General features: G+C 41.4%; 1 protein-coding gene across 1 annotated transcript in view; it reads left to right on the top strand.

Moving 5' to 3' along the window:
• Nucleotides 1-276: 276 nt before the first annotated feature.
• Nucleotides 277-21,999, top strand: part of arhgap5 (Rho GTPase activating protein 5) — a 52,827-nt gene continuing 31,104 nt past the window's right edge. Inside the window, exons 1-3 of the mRNA XM_042501174.1 lie at nucleotides 277-530; nucleotides 9,373-13,324; nucleotides 16,592-16,745. Coding sequence (XP_042357108.1) covers nucleotides 9,590-13,324; nucleotides 16,592-16,745 — 3,889 coding nt within the window. The 5' untranslated portion in view covers nucleotides 277-530; nucleotides 9,373-9,589. The remainder of the gene's footprint in view (nucleotides 531-9,372; nucleotides 13,325-16,591; nucleotides 16,746-21,999) is intronic.

The following is a 21,999-nucleotide window of genomic DNA, read 5'->3' on the forward strand; positions in this document are numbered from 1 at the left end:
ACTAATGAAGTGACCTGACCTTATATGTGATGCCACATTAAAAACAGACACATAAACATTAAGACAAATTTGATACAATAAATTTGAATTTACAATGAATGGCATATAATAGAAATATGAGAAAAAAGTGAAGATGAAGAGAGAGGGAGAGAAGGAGAGAGAGAGAGGCTGAATGGAAAAGGTAGAGCGACATAGACACAGAGTGGAGGAGCGCAGGAGAGAGAGAGTCGCCATTACTGCCTGGCAGTGCTGCTGAGAGGGGAGGGAGCAGAGAGGAGCAGAGAGGAGCAGGTTTCGGCTTACAGCGCATACCACACTAACAACACCGAAATACACCAAAAATACAGGCGGACTGGCCGTCCGGAACTTCACAGGACTTCCCCGTCAACTGAACCCAACTCGGGATCTGGTCGGAGGACACTAACGGCGGCAGATTGTGGATTGTAAAAAGGAGTTTTTTGCCTCGTAATGTGGGAATGCTTTCTCCTCTTTTCCGTGGTATGTGGATCTGGGAGCGACCATGTTATTAGGTGGGTAGGGGAATGTATCTGGACTGGGATTGGGGACTTCATTAGCTTTGCTAGCACTCTTTTCTGTTAGCTAAACCTGGCCCTTAAATTGCGGTATTCCGGGTTCAGAGGAGCGGGGATGGTGATCGGAGTCCGGGCTGTGAAACTGGACCCGGGGTGCGATTTTAAACCGCTTTCTTCCCAACGTTAGCCTGGTGTTGCTAACGCTAGCCTGCTAACTATCCCTCACCCCCTTTTGGCATGCGAGGCTAACAGCTCGGCTAATGTTAAGCTAATACGGATTGGAAATGTGTGTTTTTTTGCCTCTTGGAGTATCAGGGCCAAGCCAGGCCGAGCCGGGTTTCACGTCCTGTGTCCCCTGGAGGATTTAATAACCGCCGTATCAAATCCGGTGGTTGCTTATGTTAGCCACGGTGCATTGACGCATTAACATTAAGGACTATTGGTTTTAATTTGAGCTTAACTAACTCATTAACCGTGACGGTAACTCCCATTACTCACTCTCATCCCCTGGTTGAACCCTTTTTAGACATAGTTTGATGTTTTACATCAGAGGTCCCCAACTGGTCCAGCTTCTGGGTCCAGATTTCTCCTTAGTCATGAGTTCAATGTCCGCACATAAGAGAAATGAGCACTTATTCAGTTTTATTTGTCAAAATGTAAATGACACATGGGCTTAAAACGGAATGAAATAAAACATACTGCAAGAATAAAGTGCATTTAGTTAAAAGCAGGGGCGTTTGTAGGATTTGATGGCATGGGGGCTTAGCCCGGACCTGTGTAGGACAAAATCACAGGTTTAGAAACCATGTTTTCTTTAAAAAATAAGTAAATAATTAAAATATATATACGTTGATTTGTTTTCCATTCAGGCTAGTTAATTTTTAGAAAAAAATAGATTATTTAAAAAAAACTTTAGTTTTTATTCTTCAAAGTTTCTGGTGATTTTTCTTTTTCATTAAAGCTCTAAAATTTGTGCTGATTTTTAAAGAAAAACTACCTGAAGGTTGGTTTTATTTAAAAAGTTTTGGTGTTTTTTTCTACTTTAAACATTGTTTGGCGATTTTTTCTTTTATATTTTTTGATTTTTTTCCCTTTTTTGATTTTTTTTCTTTAAAACTTTTGGCAATAATTTTCTTTTCCTTAAAACTTTTTGGTAATCTTTTTTTTGTCTATAAGATTTTCTGGTGATTTTTCAAGAAAACATGCCTTCCAAACCTGACGACCCACCAAAATAAAAATTGCTGAAATTATGCTATTTATTACAACCAGAAAATGTAAAAAGAAAACCACTGTTTTACGTGATATCCACCCCTCTCAATGGGTTTCCTTTTAACATAAAAAATGGCTTCAAATTGAAAATTATTATGCAAAATTCTCATAAACACCCGGTACTGACATCCAAGTTCAGAGCATCTCTGGCCAGCTCTTATCCCTCATTTTCTGAGTTAATTTAGAAGTTGCCGGTTGCCAGCTTTTCAAAGTTAATGTTCTGCTAATCGCTAACACTAGCATCAAGGATGGGTGGATGGAAGGTCAGATCGAGTGCCACTGGTTCGTAAGATTGAATTTTCCGTCATTAACCAGGGTGTTTCCAAATGTCTCGGCTGTGGTGAGAAGTTGTAACCACTCTTTGTCATTTGCAGCTTAATAACTCTTTATTCAGTGTGCAGCAGCAGCAGCAGGCAGTCAGGTCAGCGTTGGTTTGTCCTGCTGCAGCTCTGCATGCCATTTGCATAGACTCGGACTGCTGCAGCTCCCTGTGCCCTTTACCCAAACTCTTGTTAAAGGGATAGTCAGGCTTTTTTAATGAGGCATCCTGGTGTTTTTTCTCCAGCTCTTTGCAGTCCTCTCAGCAGAAAACATAATATCTATTTACGTATTTCTGGGTTTCAGAGACTGTTACGAGTGGGCCTGTTGTTGATTCTGCTATCATCTTATTTTAGCGTCTACGAGGTCTGCGTGAATGGTTTGATTGGACTCTGTGTTCATCATTATCATCACAGTCAGTCTGTTTAAGGTTTTTTTTTATCAGCCGTTTCTCCTAAATGTGTTTAGAGCAAAGCTGTTAATAATATTGAGCTGGATATTACTCAGCTGTCATGCTGGGAATTTTCTGATGGTAGCAAATGTTGTTTGGAAATGTTACTCTAGTGCATAAATGTGGCTGCTGTTCCCCATGGGCATAACATTTCCTATCCAGATAATGTGAAAGAGAATATTTAGCGTTTTTCCCCTTGGGCTAGGGCTGGACAATATAGAGAAAATCAAATATCAAGATATTTCTGATGTCTAATAAAATAATTCAGTATTGATATTGCTTTAATATTTTAGGGTTGACTGTTGGTGCTTTCACAGAATATTTACACATATTGTGCAGGGTTTAATTTAAATCTATTTTTTCACTTGCAAACTACTCACTAGGGTTGCAAATTGTAAGCACTTTCCTTAATTGATTAATTGGTAAAATTTACAAACCATTCATCAATTAATCTTTACAATATAATAAAATGCAAAAACAATGCAATTAATTAAACAACCAATTAATCGACCAATTAATGGGTATCATCCCTACTACTCACCTTAAGTTAATTTTTACTCGGTCCTATCAAATTGTATTTTTTTTTAGCACTTATCAATTAACAACAAAGACTGAGGTTAATTGTCAGGTTTAATCTTTGAATAAATTAAAAAATGATCCTGTGTATACGCCATCCTCTTAAACTTGCGACAAACTGCACAGTTCATACTTAGCATGTCAGTCACATCCTCTTAACACCATCCACCTAAACTCCTGTTTCCGTGAAAATTTAAACATTCGCCTACGATTCAGCTCCTAAACTTTGCCTTTACCTGAGCCTGATAGGTAGTGTGCATGTGCATCTCTCCACAGAGATGAGGAGGAAGCGAGATGGCTCACTCTTAAGCTGCTTCCATCATCAGCTCCAGAAAAAATGATGCACGGCGGTTTTATTTTTTACCACTTGATTTATTTTTATGAGTGGCTAGATTTACTTGCCCAACATGTCATCTTACTTGCCCCGGGCAATCAGGCAGTCCTTATTGTTGAGCCCTGATGTGGAAATAATGATTAAGTGGGTGAAGGCAAAAAATGTAACATCTAGAACAGTCTGGTAAGTTCAGAAAATGACATCACTTTACTGTAAGGCAGTCTATTAAGAAGTATTTCACTGATATAAAAAGGGTCCTCCCATAAAACGAGGCCAATGCAAATAATGCAAATCCAGACAAATGCATATACTTTGAAACTGGTGTTACATGACCAGAGAAAACAGAGAAACAGGACTCTTTTGCTCCATAGGGAGAAAACTACCAGAATGCATTAAACAGTAAGCTAAAACATGTTTCTTAAAGCTTTTGAGGCGAGAAATATGCAACTCAGTAACAGAATCTTGGTTTCTATTTGATCAGCACTATTTAATTTTACCATTTGATCTCCATTTTTTTAGGCCTCTGTTTCACTCTGCAGGAAGCTGCGTGGCGCTACTGCAACCACCTCCTGTTTAGTAACTTTCGCTAATAGGGTGCTAAAATATGTTTCTGGAAAGATTTTTGTAGATAAATAAGCAATGCAGTGACATTATTCTGAAAAAATATTCAATCAGTACTTCCTAGTTTTGCCGTTTAATTGGATTTCAGTCCGAGTTTTAGAGACGGAGAGAAGGGCGGGTAAGTCTCTTGATAGGCTTTATACTCATTGTATGCGTGTTTGTGGAGGCGAGGTTGGCGAGCAATACGAACATTTGAAAGCACAACCTGTAGCTCGAGCAAGATCCCAGAGAGCCAGCGAAACTCATCCAAATGACATAAAATACTTATTGTAGAGGAGTTTCGCCATTGGGGGAGAAGGGATATCTAGGCACTGATTAGACGGAGGGAGGTTTACAATAGATCAGTTTCACATACTACCCAAACTGTTTTGATACAAAGCTGGTGGAAAATCTGAGAAATATACCTTAAGACAATACTTACTATATCCAAAATCTAAAATGACATCAAAGGTCATATCTCATATTTCCCTGACCAGCTCGATACTCTTGACAAACAGGTGTAACTTTTTGCAGATCAGAATCAGAAACTTTATTGAAATTGTGTTTTGTTAGAGTCGCTCTAATGCCAGCTTAGAGAATAATCGCATGTAGAAATAAGTTCAAGCACATGTATATAAAAATATAAATGTAACAATAGAAATACAGTAATAGTAAACAGTTAGTACAATATGTAAATATTTTGAAAAATAAAGTATGTAAGTGAGTGAGACTATAAATGTAAAAAAATACAGTAATAGACAATTAACACTAATATGTGAACATTTATACAATGTATAAAACTAATATGTAAGTTCAAAATAGAAAAAATATACAATGACAATGCTACAATGAACAATACATAAGTAAGAATAACAATAGGAATTTATACAGTAAGAATAATGTTAAATATAGCCTACGTTCAAGATTTGCAAAAATATATTGCACATTTGAATAATTGCACGTAGGATTGCTGTCGTTAAAATATTGCACCAAATATTGCCGTTGAGATGGTGATATAGAGAATTATTGCACCTTAAAACCCCCATTGCACATTTGAAGAATAATAAATCAATTACGGAATTTTAATTGTAGATTTGTGCATTAAGTCCCAGTGCCAGTCTTTGGCATTTGTACCAGCAACCTTTGCTCTGAGTGACGGCTGGGTTGATCGCGTCAGTTGGCCCATAAACTGTTCTTACATCATCGACACCTCGGGAAGGGAAGTCAGATGAGTGATGCTCGACTTGCAGGTCTGGACTTGACTGCAGAGGAGGGTGATATGTTTGTTTTGGGTTTTTTGGTCTAAAGAAGCTTTGTGCTTTAAAACTTCCCAAGTTCTTTTTAAAGGGAATAATTTCCCAAGAAGCAGCAGCCCGGTGCCCTTCACATAGTTTTGAATTCAAGTCATGATGTAATCAAAGCTTTGTTTTATCTGGCAGCAACAAAGATGTTCGGTTGAGAAATAGCACAGCGAACCCAAAGTGAAGAACAGTGAGAATATAAAGAAAATGTCACCACAACGTCTCATTATAGCAGAATTATTCACATACCACTGATCATAAGATCACGTCTTATTACTTGAAGCGGGGTACATTTTGAGAGTAACATTTCAGAAAGTTTTTGTAGTTTCTGGTTATATTTTATTGCTTTGTATGAGTTCTTCTGATGATGAAGTAGCTGACATTTAAAACCGCATTACGCAACTCTGTGTGCTAGCAGCTGAAAAATGGCAGAGACAGGTAATGGTGAGTACCCAGAAATCCTGTGAGGCGGGGTCATCCCTGGCTAGTCAGTCATGATTTACACTAAGAGGACAGAGGACTGTAATGTTTGCTAAGTTTTGATGAATCTCTTCCTGTTGGAGGAGAGTTGTCTGTACACAGGATCAGAGATTCTTTTGGGGGAAAACATAATAAGTCGGTGGCGCCTCATTTAAAGTCGATGGGACCTTGTTCTCTGTTGGAGCCTTGCTTTGTTATTGAGGCTGAAAAAAACAAAGTTTATTTTTACCTAAAAATCCAACTGGGTGCAGCTTTGAAGGGTCTACCATCCTTGGCAGTGTGTTCTGCTGTTTTAGGCTTAACAGCATTTAGTCATCTCTAAAACCAGCTTGCCAAGTGATACCTTAATCCCCCCTGCAGTCGCTCAGTGGATAGACTAATCATGATGCACAAGGCTACTTTTAGCTATTACTGCAGCATGAATGCAGATAATGTTTAAGTAAACTACAATGAACTTTGGCAGTAATAAAATGTTTTTAGTTTCATCTTAACTGATTTTTTTTATTGTAAATTTAGTTTTTATTAATGGTCAAATATAAACTGTATATAAGTAAAAAAAAAAAAAAAAGTTAAAACATGAAGTGAAATTTTGATTTGTGACTAAAGGTTATATATTGATAAAAGTGTAATAAAAAATAGTTGGCACTGAAACAGAAATTTGACTTAAAAGGTTAAACACGGTTCCCACAGTTATAAAATCTGGAAAAGTCATGAAAATTCAGTTACATTTTCCAGGCCTTTTCCAGGAACATTTGTGGATAACTCTCCAGGTATTTCCACGCATAACTTAATTTTGCATTGATATGTGACATGGTTTTGTTCACCATCATGTTCGTTTTTTCGTTTTCACCCTGTTTTATGTCTCTCCCTTCATGTACGCCAGCAAGCTGAAGATAAGTTGGAATTTGATATATGTGAAAAACACTGGGCAAGTCTTACAAAAGGTTTTACAAACCTAAAAAAATAACTAAGTGGAAAAAAATGGTGTATCAACTTAATAATAAATCAGCCTTTTACTTGAATGTTAATTTTGTCCTTGGCCAAAGAAATATTTTGCTTGACATCAAATCAGATGTTAAGGTTTTAACCAAATCATAAATATTATTTGAGGAAAAATGTATAAATGTAGCTGTAACATTTTTTTTTTTAGGCAGTCCAAAATAGTATTTTTTCTGTGTAACAAAGTCACAAGCTCCATTCAGGTGTTCACAGTACGCAGCTTACGGGATAGCACTGCCACTGTTCCTCTCTTCATACATGTCAACATTTATCCACGAGTGTTGTGCTGACAGCAGAGTGAATATAGACTTTGATATTGGCCAATGAAAATGCAAAGCAGATGTTTGGATTTGGGTGGCTGATCTGCTCAAACACTGTGGTTTGGACAGGAATCAGGGGAGGAATGTAGGGCTGTAATAATCAGTTGGTTAGCCGATCAACAGGAAATTAATAGATTTCAGTTAGAATTGCTGGTTTTAATCTATTGCCAAGTGATGATTCCAAATTTTTCCCAGTTGCAGTGTCACTAATGGGAAGCGTGGTTCTTTTTAACTATTTAATATCGTAAAAAACAATATTTCAGAGGGCTTTCACTGCTGGTTGGAAAGCAATATGTAGACATCACTTGGATTTTCCTAATTTGTAATGGCCATTTTTCGCCATTTTAAAGTTAACAATAACTCACTGATCAGTCAGCAATACTTTGCTTGCAGGCAATAGTGTCACCTCTTGTATTTGCACATGTGTAGTGCTTCACCTGCTGTTCATAAGCTCAGTTTCACTTCTTCCTGGCTGCCTGCTGCAGACAGGTGTGGTGCATGTAGCAGCATAGAAACTATTGTAGGGGCTAGATTTGTAAACCGGACAGACCTGCTTGTCCGTTTGCTTTCTGACATCATCTTATGCCCTGGGTGTGTTTGAGGGACAAGGAGCTCCTGGTTAGATGCGCTCAAATTATAGATCAGCTGACTCAACATTTAAGTCACATTTCCTGCAGGTATTTGTTCCCCTAGTTTATCTTTAGGTTAGTGTATAATCTTGCAAATTAGAAAATAGGTTGTTGACCTCTTTCACATGTTTAGATAATTGAATTTAATGAGTAACATCCATGTGTTCTCCCTGTTTTGGACTTCTGATTAAATTTACAGACATGTTGCTTGCTCCTTAAGGTTGCTGTAGTTCCGAAGAACTCACAAAAGTCTCATTTCCTGGCACAAAACCCCCACTTCAGGTGACATCATCACCTTGGCCTCTATAAACAGTCAGGGGAAACCTCATCGCCTCGTCTCAGTGGACCGAATTCCTACTTTGGTGCAGTTTCTCAGGCTCAGCATGCCGTCGTGCTGCAGCTAGCGGTTCCAGCTCATGCAGGCAAATTCACTGGCTGATTGCCATCGTTCTGTAAAACACAACAATGACTGCAATTCTCTCTGCAGTTATCAGTTATCAGCCTCCAGATAGGTCACGGAACGGTTCAGGCTTATTTGACTGTGGCAATTCCAGATAATAATGATAGAAAGGTTGCCTGGACATTATTATTTTCTACAGTCTTTAGTTGTTGAATACTGGTATTATTAGGAGAGAAACAATTTACTTCACCTTGTTGTTAATGTTGAACAGATAAGGTGCAAGCAGCAAAGTAATTTTATCCCACAGATGATCACGACTGCCAATTCGGATTAATAATCGTAACCAGAATGTAAGGAAAAATACATCACGAGAATGACAGGCAAAATAATCAGGATTATACGTTTAGCCCTAATCATGCAGCCGTAGGTTTTGCCGATGATGATAACAAATCTGTGAACTGATTTATTTCCTCTGTTTCATTCTCACAGCGAAGCAAATCATTTCTAGGTCAGTGGCTGTCAAAGGGCTGGAGTTGCATGCCATTTTTATCCTGCCTCGGCACAAATTGGTTGAAAGCACTTCTTTTTCTCTGCGAGGGGAAAAGTGACATTGCTGAGCACGGCCCATGATTGAATTACTCTCCCATACTCTTATATAAGTTGTGCTGTCACAGTTTTGTTTTTTGTCTTCTCAAAAGTCCATTTTGATATTGTAGTTTGAAAAACAAATTTTCCCCTGGGTTTTCAAAAATGCAGGAGGCTTTTTCATCACATTTTCATGTTGTTAACCTATAATGGCAGTGTTTTAAGACCAGCGCATTTATTAATGCAGCAAGAAAGGTAGATCAAAAACCTTTTATGAAGCTTTTTACTCTTTAGAAGGGATTATTTTGTCCTGCACAAGTGTGATAATGTGTACCTTTGTCTAATTGACTGATAACTCGGTGTAATGCCAGATTAACGTGTTTGATTTGTTGTTTAAAATCACCATACCGTGCATACATTTACATGCATGTCCCACTGGGGATATGCTGAGAAACAAAAAGCTAATTATATTACTTGTGATAACGAGACTGAAGTGCTCTAAGGACAGTACAGTGCCAATATGTTTTTGTTTGTTTTGCCTTTATTGTTCCCTAATTGTAAATTCTGTGTCTTGCAGGAAGGTGATAAAAGGAGAAGCCGGCTGTTCTATCCCAGCTTAAAGAAGACCCAGGATAGAAACTGAGAGGGATACATTGAGTTGGAGGGGGGATCACCACTACCAAGGGCAAATCAGGATGAATGTGCCTCTGTACCACTGACGAGCAGAACTGGAATGATATCTTGACCCTTTTTTCCCTGGAAGTGACCAAGTTAGCGATGAGCGGGGGGATATAATGGCCAAGAACAAGGATGCCCGGCCCCCGACATTCGCTGTCAGTGTGGTTGGCCTCTCGGGGACGGAGAAAGAGAAGGGAAACTGTGGCGTTGGCAAGTCCTGCCTATGCAACCGATATATTCGTCCGAATGCGGACAGCTACTACTCTGAGCACACCTCAGTGCTGAGCACAATAGACTTTGGGGGACGTGTGGTTAACAATGACCACTTCCTGTACTGGGGGGAGGTGTCCCATCGAGGGGACGATGGGTTGGACTGTAAAATACAAGTCATCGAACAAACAGAGTTCATTGACGACCAGACGTTTCTTCCGCATCGGAGTACGAACCTGCAGCCGTACACCAAACGGGCAGCAGCAACCAAGCTTCAGTCAGCGGAGAAGCTTATGTACATCTGCACGGACCAGCTGGGCTTGGAGCAGGACTTTGACCAGAAGCAGATGCCTGATGGAAAGCTAAACATCGACGGCTTTGTGCTCTGTATCGACGTTAGCAAGGGTTGCAACAGGAAGTTTGATGACCAAATGAAGTTTGTCAACAGCCTCTACTCCCAAATTGTCAAGTCAAAGAAGCCCATCGTCGTCGCTGCCACAAAATGTGATGAGTGTGTGGACCAGCACCTGAGGGACCTGCAGGCCTTTGTTGCCAGCAAGAAGAACCTGCTGCTAATTGAGACGTCAGCACGCTCCAACGTCAACACAGAGCTCTGCTTCAACACGCTTATCCAGCAGCTGGATAAAGCAAGGGGGAAGCCAAAAACTGTGCCATACCTGGAGGCCTATAAAGTCCAACGGCAGCATGTTGCCTCAGTAACAGATAGATTTGAGAAACTAATGGTGCACACGGTGAGAGATTACCACACCACATGGAAAACGGTAATCAACAATATGAAGGGCCAACCCGACTATGACGAGTTCATCACCTTGGAAGGCTCCAGGAAAGCACGCAACATGTTCACAAAGCACATTGCACAACTGAAGCAGGAGCACATTAAGAGGAGGAGGGACGAGTACCTGACAACACTACCGAAAACCCTTAACAACCTCCTCAATAACCTAGAGGAGGTTGAACACCTTTCATGGCCTGAGGCGCAGAGTGTGATCCGCAACCGGCCTGATTTCCAATACTGGTTTGTGGTTCTGGAACAAACGCCGTGGGATGAGACGGACCACATCGACATCAGTGACCGCAGGATACCTTTTGACCTCCTGGACACACCCGACGGCGAGAGAATTTACCATAACCACGTGCAGCACTTGCTGTCTGAGAAGAGACGGGTGGAGATGAAAGAGAGGTTCAAGAAGACGCTGGAGAGGGTTCATTTTATCAGCGCGGGGCAGCCTTGGGAGGAAGTCATGTGCTTTGTCATGGAAGACGAGGCCTACAAGTACATCACGGAATCAGATAGAAGGGATGTTTATTGTAGACACCAGCAGGAAATAGTTGAAAGGGCCAAAGAGGATTTTCAGGAAATGCTTTTTGAGCATGCCGAGCTATTCTACGACTTGGATCTGAATGCCACCCCCAGCTGTGACAAGATGAGCGAAATTCACAGTGTGCTGAATGAGGAGCCCAGATACAGAGCATTGCAGAAACTTGCCCCAGATAGAGAGTCCCTCCTCCTCAAACACATTGGGTTTGTTTACCATCCCACCAAGGAGACATGCCTGAGTGGGCAGAACTGTGTGGATCTGAAAGTGGAGCAGGTTTTAGCAAACAGGCTGGTGCAGCTCGACCATGGACGCTCTAATCTCTACTATAACAGTGCCAACATCGATAAGATCAACCTCTGCCTCCTGGGAAGGGAGGGTCTCTCACAGGAACTAGCCAATGAGATCAGAGCTCAGTCCACAGATGATGAGTACACCCTGGATGGCAAAATTTATGAACTCGAGCTTCTTCCAGTGGATGTCAACTCCACACTGCTCTTCAGCCATACGTGGGTCACCACTTTCAAGCCACATGGCTGCTTTTGTGTGTTTAACTCCATAGAGTCTCTAAACTGTATTGGAGATTGCATAGGCAGGATCAGAGCAGAGATAGCACAGAGTAGGAGAGATAGGTTTGCTCAGCCGCTGCCGTTTATTCTAATCCTGGCTAATCAGAGGGACAGTGTTTGCAAAAACATACCTATCCTGAGGCACCAGGGCCAACAGCTGGCAAACAAGTTGCAGTGCACCTTTGTCGACATCCCCTCCGGAGCCTTTCCACGCAAATTCACTGAGTTCCAAATTAAGCAGGGTCTCCGAGCAGTGCTGGAGGGGCTGAAGCACAACTTTGATGTCTTGGCCCCACTGCCCTCTATCAAAGACATGTCAGAGACGGACCTCAGGATAGTCATGTGCGCCATGTGCTGGGATCCTTTTAGCGTTGACCTCATCCTCTCGCCTTTCTTGGACTCACATTGTTGTAGCGCGGGGCAGCCAGGCCAGAGCAACACACTGATACTGGACAAGATCATTGGGGACACCAGGAGGAGGATCCAGGTCACAGTCCTGTCCTACCACACAGCTATTGGTGTCCGCAAAGATGAGCTAGTGCATGGCTACATTTTGGTATACTCCGCCAAACGCAAGGCCTCTATGGCAACCCTGCGGGCGTTCTTGGCTGAAGTCCAGGATGTTATCCCTGTCCAGATGGTGGCGATTACAGACAGTCAGGCAGACTTCTTTGAGAATGATGCCATCAAGGAGTTGATGACGGAGGGAGAGCACATTGCCACAGAGATTGCTGCCAAGTTCACAGCTCTCTACTCGCTGTCGCAGTATCATCGGCAGACAGAGGTTTTTACACCCTTTTTCAATGAAGTGCTGGAGAAAAAGCCGAATATTGAGAGCTCCTTCCTGTTTGACAGCTCATCACGGGAGTGCACCACTGGTGCCAGTGAAGACGTCTTCCCCACCTCGCCCCATAGCCATTCCCCGGCCTACAACACCTATTACCCAGAATCAGATGATGATAACGAGGCTCCCCCACCTTACAGTCCAATAGGTGATGACGTTCAGCTTCTTCCCACACCAAGTGAGCGGGCAAAGTACCGCATCGACCTCGAAGGCAATGAGTATCCTGTCCATAGCACGCCTGTTGGAGACCATGAACGCAACCACAAAGTGCCTCCACCTGTCCGCCCCAAACCAGTGCTCCCCAAACCAAATGTCAAAAAGCTGGACCCCAACCTGCTCAAAACCATCGAGGCTGGTATGCGAAGCAACCGTAGGATGCCACGTGGCCCAATGACGCACAGCGAGGACGTGGAGGCGTCCGACAACTATGCAGACCCTGTGGACACCTTGCTAAGGTCCAGGGGTTTCCACAACGACGACATATATGCCGTGCCCGATGACACACATAGCCGTCTGGTCAAAATACGAAACTCCTTTGGCGGGTTGCATGGCCACCATGGAGGAGGAGAGGAGGAGAATGGATTTGACAGGAAGTCTCAGGCTGGACGGCGGCCTTCAAAATACAAACATCGTTCTAAAATCCTGTTCAGCAAGACGAAGGCCTACCAAAGACGATTCCACTCAGACAGCGATGGGGAGGAGTCGGGCCCTGCCACGCAGAAAAAGAAAAAGGGAAGAGCCCACAGGGGCAGCGAGGAGGACCCACTACTCTCCCCTGCCGATCCCTGGAAGGGCGGGATAGATAACCCCGCCATCACCTCGGACCCGGAGCAGGAGGACAAGAAGATGAAGAAGAAGAAGACGCCCAAGACGCCAAAGGAACCGAAGAAGGTGAGTCTGACTTTTGCAGAGTTTTAAAGTCAGGCCAATGTTATCAGCCGCTTTTAGAAAACAAGATAGCTTGAAAGTCCTTTTATTGAGCAACAAAAGACAGAAAGAAAGATAGTAGAGATATTCTAGCCTCCATGACACTGAGCCAAAGCTTCCTTGTCTTTTTTTGTGACTGAAAGAGAGCTTCAGTGCATTGAGAACGAAAGAGTGTGTATGTGAATGAGAGCAGAAGAGATTGTTTGTAGCAGTGTGTGAGCAGAAGTGTGTGGGTGTGAGATATGGGCAGATTTCTGTCTTTAATAGGGCTGGGACTCATGGTGAGAATAAACTAATTTGATAATTGATTGATCTGCCTCACTGCTGAAATGGTTTATGAGCCTCCCCACCTTGCAGGCCCCAGACAACCAATAAAAAGCTTGATAAAGGATGCACTGTTAAAGACAGTAGGGCTCTGTGTGTATAATCTCAGAGCAGAGGCTGCATCTGTGATAAGATGCCTGCCTATCCTTAACAACAGCTCTCTAAAGGCTTGTCTGAGACTGCTGAGCTCACTCAAGAATATATAAGCAAGAGCACTTGATATAGCCACTGTCATCTTTGACAAATGCTGTGTTCATACATGTGTGGAAATTAAAGGGATAGCTCAGTTTTTTTCAAAGCGGGATTGTATAGGGAACCTATCCATAGACAGTGTATTAGATTCAGTAGATGATAAGGCCAAAACACCAATATTGGAGAACTATCGGTGAGGAAAGCCCCCTGCTGTGTTGCCTCATGCCGCCATGTCACGAACAGAAAGTTGCACAGGGACACACTAAACCAACTGCCAATTAGCACGTACACCCTGCACCTGCATGATAGGAAATACCTCACCGTACCAGCAGATGGCAGTTATCTGTGTTCATCATTCAAAACAGGAAACTATAAGACCGCCATGAAACTATTTAGCACATTATCAATACAATCAAATGTTGAAAGAACAAAGCATATTTACTGCAAAACAGTGAACGATAACACAAACCATCAGGAAACATTTCTGCTAAAGAGCTCATTGACAGAAGAAAAGCAATCTTTATATAACAACCTTTGACCTTACTCCCTCCTTACTTAAGCCCTTTATTTATATTTTTCCCCTCCGTTCGTCTTCTTGTGCGCTAAATGGCCAATCGGTGTGATTTCATTCAGGCTTCACAGCCGCTGCTGCGGCCCATTCAACATGCCGAATTGGTGGATAAAAAGCTTTTGAGGGTCTATGACGACTAACAGTTGGGGATGTACTGCAGTGGTCAAGGCCATGGACGCTTGCTGTAGACCAAACATGGGTGAATGGTTGACCGCTGGCTTGGTGCGCCACGCTCTTAAGTTGGCACGACCCCATTTTGGAGAAGCAAACTGGAGTCTGACACTAAAGAGAAGCGATGCACTGGGGGTCAGAAACGAAACGCATTTTAACAGCAAAAAAAGTCATTCTTATAAAAATCACAATTAGTTTTAAATGCAAGCTATATTGTGAGTATTTTCGCTGCAGAACCCTAAAGTCAGACTATTATTTTATGAATGTAAAGTCTTTTACATGTACATTAGTGAGATTCATAAATCACAGATTCATATGAGAACTAAAATGGCAATATAAGCAACCTTCAGTCTCCGTGCTCAAATGGATCCTCAATATTTTTCCTCTTGGCCTGTTTAACCTCGTTAAACTACCTTGTATCATTCCAAATGCTGAATATCTTAAGCACCAACATCTGATTTTGATTAAAAATGTTTGTACTCACTTGAAAATGTAATACACAACAAATCTGGCTGTTGGCAGTACTGCTGTTTAGCAATTGCAGCGTCAAGCAAAATAATCACAGCACGCACGATTTGTCAGTTTCCCGCAGCCCGAGCACAAACACACAATCGGACTACAACAAACACACACGCACTTGTGAGCGGGCAAGCTGGCACAAATCAGATAATAGTGTGCAAATCAGTATAGAAACAGCCGCTGGCGCTACATGGGCGTCGTGAACGCGGGGCATTGTTGTAACATTCAAACTGTCTTTGATAATCAGAGAGGAGAGCGAAAGGAGAACCACAAGGTACAAAATGGAAGGTGTTTAGTCGCCGTCCCGGCCAATTAGAGAGGAGCCCGAACCGCTGTAGGCATGACAACACTTTGAAGAGCAGAGGAGTGTGGGAAATCAAAGCCACCTCGGCACCTCGTTACTCGTCCCAGCTTCGGTCTTGAATAACGTTTTGTCTGTTGTTGTCTTCTTTCTTTTTTCGTCTTCCTCCACATGAACCTCCCTCTACTGCCTCCCTCTCTCTCCCTTCATCCCACTAACTTTCTGTCTGATCTATTCCCCGATCGCCCTCCTCCTCCTCTTCTCCTTCATCTCTATCTTCTGCCTTCACATCACCATCTCTCCATTTTTGCTCTCCCTCGTGCCTTTTTCCTCAAATCCCCTCTTTTTTCATTCCTTTCTATCCACTCATGCTCTTCCTGTTTTCTTATTTTTTCCTTAACTCTCCCTTGTCTCCCTTTTTCTTTCTTCTTATCCCTCATTATCATCTCTACCTACTCTTGTGTTTTCTTTATCATCCCATTTGGCTTCTTTCCTCTTTTTCTCTTCCTCAGAATCCTCTTAAAATCATCAAGTTCCTGTTTTCTTGATTTATACTTCCCCTTTCCTCCTCTTCTATTTTCTCCTTCATCCTCCCCGCATCTTTCCTTCTCCTTTTCTTTGTATATTCGTGTCCTTTTCTTCTATTTTCTCTACATGTTCTCCTATCTCTCTTCCTCTTTTTCCTTCCCCCTTTCTCCATCCGTGTTCCTTCCTGTTTCATCCTCGTTTCTCCCTTCATTTCCTGCCCCTCTTAACCACCTTGTGTGTATGTTTTCTTTAAAAATTGCCAAAATCACACTGCGTATCAAAGCCAGAAAATGTAAAAACAGAAATTATTGTTGAATTTTCAGATTTACGATGGTCCTTGAACACATAATTAGGGACGCTGAAATTGTGTTTGGTTAGAGGTTGAATCTTGTTTAAAAAATAGTGGGCGATTGGGAGAAGGAAAATTTTGAAAAGTCCTAGAAAAGTGATTAAATTTTGTCCATGAAAGTGTATGGGAACCCTGCATTTCAAACACAAGTTGGTCTATATTAAGGCCAGTTTTTGAAGTCTAAATGGTATGTAGTAGTACCTATGAATGATCTTAAAATGTGTAATTTTACCGCTGACTTCATCCCTATTTTTAACTTTTATTTTTCCCTTGTAGCCGAGATCTTCAAAGCCCCCCAAGCCTCTGTACCCCCCCACCCGCAGAACCTGGGAGAGCAACTACTTTGGCGTCCCCCTGCAAAACTTGGTGACCTCAGACCGACCCATCCCACTCTTCATAGACAAATGTGTTGACTACATCGAGCGCACAGGTGAGTCATGCTTTTCCATCAGTGTCTCTCTCCGTCTCTGCCTGATATCCCACTCTTCTCCTCCGCTGTTTTGTTCCTTTTATCTTTTTGTCTTCTGCCTGTGCGTTCAGGTGCAGCCAGGCTCTCTCTGGTATTTTGTAACTCTTGCAAGGTACAGCTGGTTTGTTCTTACATGCAAAAGCTTTTGTGGTTATTTGCTGTGAAAATGCCTCTCATGTCTTTCCAAATGAGGTATTGAGCGGGAGACGGAGGGATGGGTGGGGGGGGTGTTTAGGTGGGAGGGGGAAGCACGTGAATCTAAATTCTGAGAAGATTCACTTCCCGGCTCTGATATCATCCACACAACATGTTTTGTCTGGTCTGTCAACCAGCCTGCCAGGCTGCCAGTCAATACAAGTCAATTTCTATTCAATGAGCTTTATTGGCATGGCATTTGATCTGTTGCCAAAGCACTGCTGGAATGAGTACAGAATAAGATGGTAAAAGATTACGGAGATAAAAAAACTGATTAAGGAATGGCAGTGGAGAGATTTACACTAGTACGTGCCATCCATTAATCAACCGTACTCAAAAAAGGAGAAAAGAAAATGAGATACCCGCAAGAACAAGTAAGAAAAATCTCATATGAGAAAAGGTTTAAGTGTCTTTGGGTTATTATATCTTTGTTGTGTTGTGTATAGAAGCAAAAATGACAGATATTTGCTCATTCCAGCTTCTCCAATGCAACGTCCTGCTGCTTGTGTTTGTTTAATACTATTGTAGTTTTAATTTTAGGGGTATTTGACTGTGAATTGGATACAACAAGCAATTTGTATGTGTCAGTTTGAGCTTTAGGAAATTGGGATTGTATTTAAGAGGTTTATCAATAGTGGCAGCAATCATTAGGTGCAACCATAGCTAACAGTCTGAGCTGTCAATAATAATGTTACTCTCTCCCATCAGCCACCCTAAAGGTCACAGGTTACACGTTCAGGTCCTCAGTTCAAATTAAAGATTATGTCTGCGTTTGTTTTTAATGAAAATAAAAATAAATGAATGAATTTTAACCAACAATACATGCATGAATTTCTGCTTTGTAAAACCTCATGGAGATATTTTTACTCATTCATATTTTTATTAGAATTTTCACTGAACTTTATTAAAAAACAGTTGTAGGGAACTTGCTTCAATTTTGATATAACATTTTCTAAAGGCATTTAAAAAAAGTGTTGTGTTTAAATTTGCTTTATTCTAAATTCTAGATTTCAGCAGAAATATTTTCATTTTTATTCTAAATGTTTATCAGTTCAAATATCAGTTATCGGTCTCATTAAGTGCTTATAATCGGTATCAGCCCTGGAAAAACAATATCCTTCGACCTCTACTCTAGAGCCCTCGAGCAAGGCTCATTGCACTCATGAACTCCATTTAAACTGCTCAGTTATAGCGTTAGTGTTTGTATTAGACGAGAAGTACTTATTCAGGACGTATAAAGGTTTAGAATAAGGCATGCGGCCTGTTTGGACGTGCAGCTTTTAACTGGTGACGCAGTGTATTCTGGGTATGTGCTGGCTTCCGGCCCAGCTGCTGTAAAGCAAACTTCCCCCAAAGTTTGAGAGATTCCTCTGTGAAGTCATGGATCGGTCTCATAGGTATTTATAGTGTGTGGTGGACATTTCATCCAAAGTGTCTCTGGGTGTTTATGTCCTTTATGGGTGAGTGCAGTGAGATTCAAACCCCAAACTCAGCCAGTTTTGAATGCCTTGCTACACATATTTACCCATACAAGGCATGGAGCTTCCTCTCGGCCTGTAAAAGACCCAAGCAGCTACCCAAACTGTTCTTTTTTCCCCCTCCGACCACTGAAATGAATATTTTAAACATATTTAATAATGCATGAGTTTGTTGCATAATGTATTTACACATGGTCCAGTGCTCTTTTCCATGTTTAGTGCCTTTGAATAAGCTCTAAGAAGCAGAAGTGTCTCTTGCTGAAAGACCTCAAAGTAACTTTTCCCCCAGTCAGATTCACTAAAATATCCGATGACGTAATGTTTCCTGTTGAGCTTTTGCTGCTGCGTGTTTGTGTGTTCAGGGGGGGATAGTGTTGGCTGAGGAACTCAATTTTAAGTTTTTTCTTTATTTTTTTTTCTCACTGTGTGCTCAGTTCAGGATCACTGCTGGTGTTGTGAAAGTTGGAGAATGAAACTTTAAGGTATTTACTTGTTTTGCAATCGTACCCACTGTGGCTGGACGAATGTAGGAACCCTCAGTTGTTGACATAAAAATGCCTTCACCACAAGACTGAAAACACATGTTATCACATGCTCTCGTCCTTCCACATGTGCAGTGATTGTATAGTATGTACATTAAAAAGAGGTATTTCCTGTGTTCCTACCAGCGTTCACAGTAAGTGTTCGCTTCTGTTTTTGAAGGTAGCGTCTGAGCTCTTTCTCGTTTTGGGGCTGTTAATTCCCGTCCTGAAAATCCCCTCCGAATATGTTTTGATATTCAGCTGGATCTACATGAGCCCGTTGGTGGCTGCCAACCAAATTTAGGATTAATCCCAGCGCTGTATGTGTGTGGATGTGTGTGGATGTGCGTGTGTGCGGACGCCTGCCAGCTGACAGTAGTGTATTGGAGATTTCATGGCTAGTGCTGTGAAACCCTCTAAGTCCAGACGGTCTGTTGGGTGGATTTAACAGCTTTTCCCCCCTCTCCTTCTTTTTCTGGAATATCATTTCTCACCAGACGCAGCAAGAACATCTTTGTGATTTTTTTTTTAAAAAAAGCCTGCTGTTGTGTAAGGTGCTTCATAGACAGACAATTTAAGAGCTTTTACAACTTGATGAGACCTTCCAGGTTGTTTCTCTGTGCAGGAGTCTAGGTAGGGGTTTAAACAGCCTTCATGTACAGACTGGTTGCATGGTAGGAGTTTAATCTGCCTGTATAACATATTTGAGCTTATAGCTCAGAGGGTGGAGTCGTCCTGTGAATGCAGGGAGTTGTAAATGATTGTGGGTGCTGGCGTGACAGCTCAGTTGTTAGAAAAACCCTCCTTCAGTGATAAAACTGGGTCCAAACCCTTCTGTCTGCAGAGAACCACCCTGCTAAAGTCTGCTAAAACAAGAGACTCCAGAGCTGCTGCTCCATCTGACCTCTGAGCAGTGTGGGAGGAAAGACACTGTCCCAGTGGGAACCATTAAAACATCATAATTACATTGTGTTTTTGTTGTTTTTCCATCTGAAAACAGACACTCGTCGCTTTAATCTGAGGTGAAAGTCAAAATGTTAAAGCTCTCCTCCCCTCTATGGTGGCCCGTGTAATAGTGTTTTTTTTTACTTTGGGAAAATACTTGCAGAAAGGATTTGTTTTATGGTGTCACTCACAGAAACTCAAACTTAATACGTTGAAGGAAAAAAATGCCATGATACCATCCATACTGTTCAGGGGTCAGGAATTATCTGGCTGAAAGTTTGGTGGACTATTGAATTATTTTACTCTGCAAAGTTGTGCAGCTTCTTGTGTTTAGATAACGTTTCATGTTTGAGATGTTTGGGGTTTTTTCGTTGCTTGAAAAAAAAAAGCTCTATTGAACACTATATCTAATGTTCATCATAGAAAAAAAAACCCTGTCTTACCTACACTAAAACTCAGGTGTCATTACAGCTCTGGAATTGATATTAAGTCCAACTTTATGTAAAACTATTAATCAGTTCATCCACTGATAAAAATTATGGGCAGTTTTGATATTTGATCAGCTGGTTAAGTTATATATCAAAGCCACATATTCTTTTTGTTCTCTTTCAAATGTTAAACTGAACTGATCTGTTTTAAATGTATTTAGTTTTTTTGGCTTTGTTTGGGCAAAACTAGCAACTGGGGACTTACTGTGACAAATTATTTCCATTTCTGGGACATTTTAGAAGAAGAACAAGAACAAGAACAAGAAAACATTTTATTAATCTCTGAGGGGAAATTCAGTTTTTTCACTGTCATGTCACACACATACCCGAAATACTCTCACATGCACAAACAGGACCTACACACATGCATTAAGTGGAGAGATGTCAGGCGAGGGGGCTGCCCATGGACAGGTACACAAGCAGTTTGATGCCTTACTCAAAGGCACCTCGGCAGTGCCCAGGAGGCGAACTGGCAGCTCTCCAGCATCTTGTTCATGCACTAAACTTGGTCCGGGCCGGGGACTTGAAACTGTGACCGTTTGGTTCCCAAGCCAAGTCCCTATGGACTGAGCTACTGCTGCTGACCAAATGAGTCATTAATTGATCAGAAGAACTTTTATTTTCATTATTAATAGAGTTCTGCACAGGAATGAGTCCTCAAACCTGGAAATGAGTTATCACTTTTTCACCTCTGGTTCTTTCATCTCAAAGTAAATGATTTTCTTTTTGGTTAGAAGCCTGAAATAAGGTCTGTGGTTAACACAAGCTAACAAGACTTTCACATTTTGTTCTAGGGGATAAAATAGGTCAGTAACATTTTAAAGCTTTTACGTTACTTAGAAAAGACAGTTACTAACAGCCGGCTGATTGAGACTACACAACATCATCACGTCGATGACAGCTTTACAGCCTTGCTGTAGTGGCAATATTAGGTTATGTGTCAATGTCATAGTTGTTTAAAGCCTAATGTTAGCTTTGTACTTCTGCCAGTTGCATTAACGCTTCAAAAACAATAAAAAAATGGTGATCATTTGTGAGGATTATCTTGCTGAACAAAATGTGCAAGTTTGATACAGAACTTATTTTCTGCAAAAATCTTTGTTGAGGGAACCAAGATGATGCTAACTTCTGCATCAGGTTACAAAAAAGGTCATTTCTGCAGCACTGTGTGAATATTCAGATTATTTTTTGATTAATGTTTTGGTCCTTAATATGCCAGAATGTGCCGCATTATTTCCCAACACAAAATTACATATTGAAATTACTTGTTTTGACACTCACAAAACTCCAAACCATTCATTTTACCATCCTCGAAAACCGCAAGTGTTCATGTGAAAAGCTTAAAGGTTTTAATTGGGGAATTTTTGCTTAAAAAGTAATCCAATCTGTAATTAAAATGATTCCCAATTAATCTTTTGTTGACAGACTAATGGATTAATCAGCTAATTGTTTCACCTTTTTCACATTTTCAAAAAAAGAAAATTCAGCGGTTGAATCCATAAGCTAAGTAGGGTGACAGTTTTATTTTTCTGGTTGTAGCGGGGAGCGGTAATCTCTGGGAGGCAGACTGCTGGTTGGGTTGGTTTAA

Source organism: Plectropomus leopardus, chromosome 14 (assembly GCF_008729295.1).
Source record: "Plectropomus leopardus isolate mb chromosome 14, YSFRI_Pleo_2.0, whole genome shotgun sequence".
NCBI lineage: Eukaryota > Metazoa > Chordata > Actinopteri > Perciformes > Serranidae > Plectropomus > Plectropomus leopardus.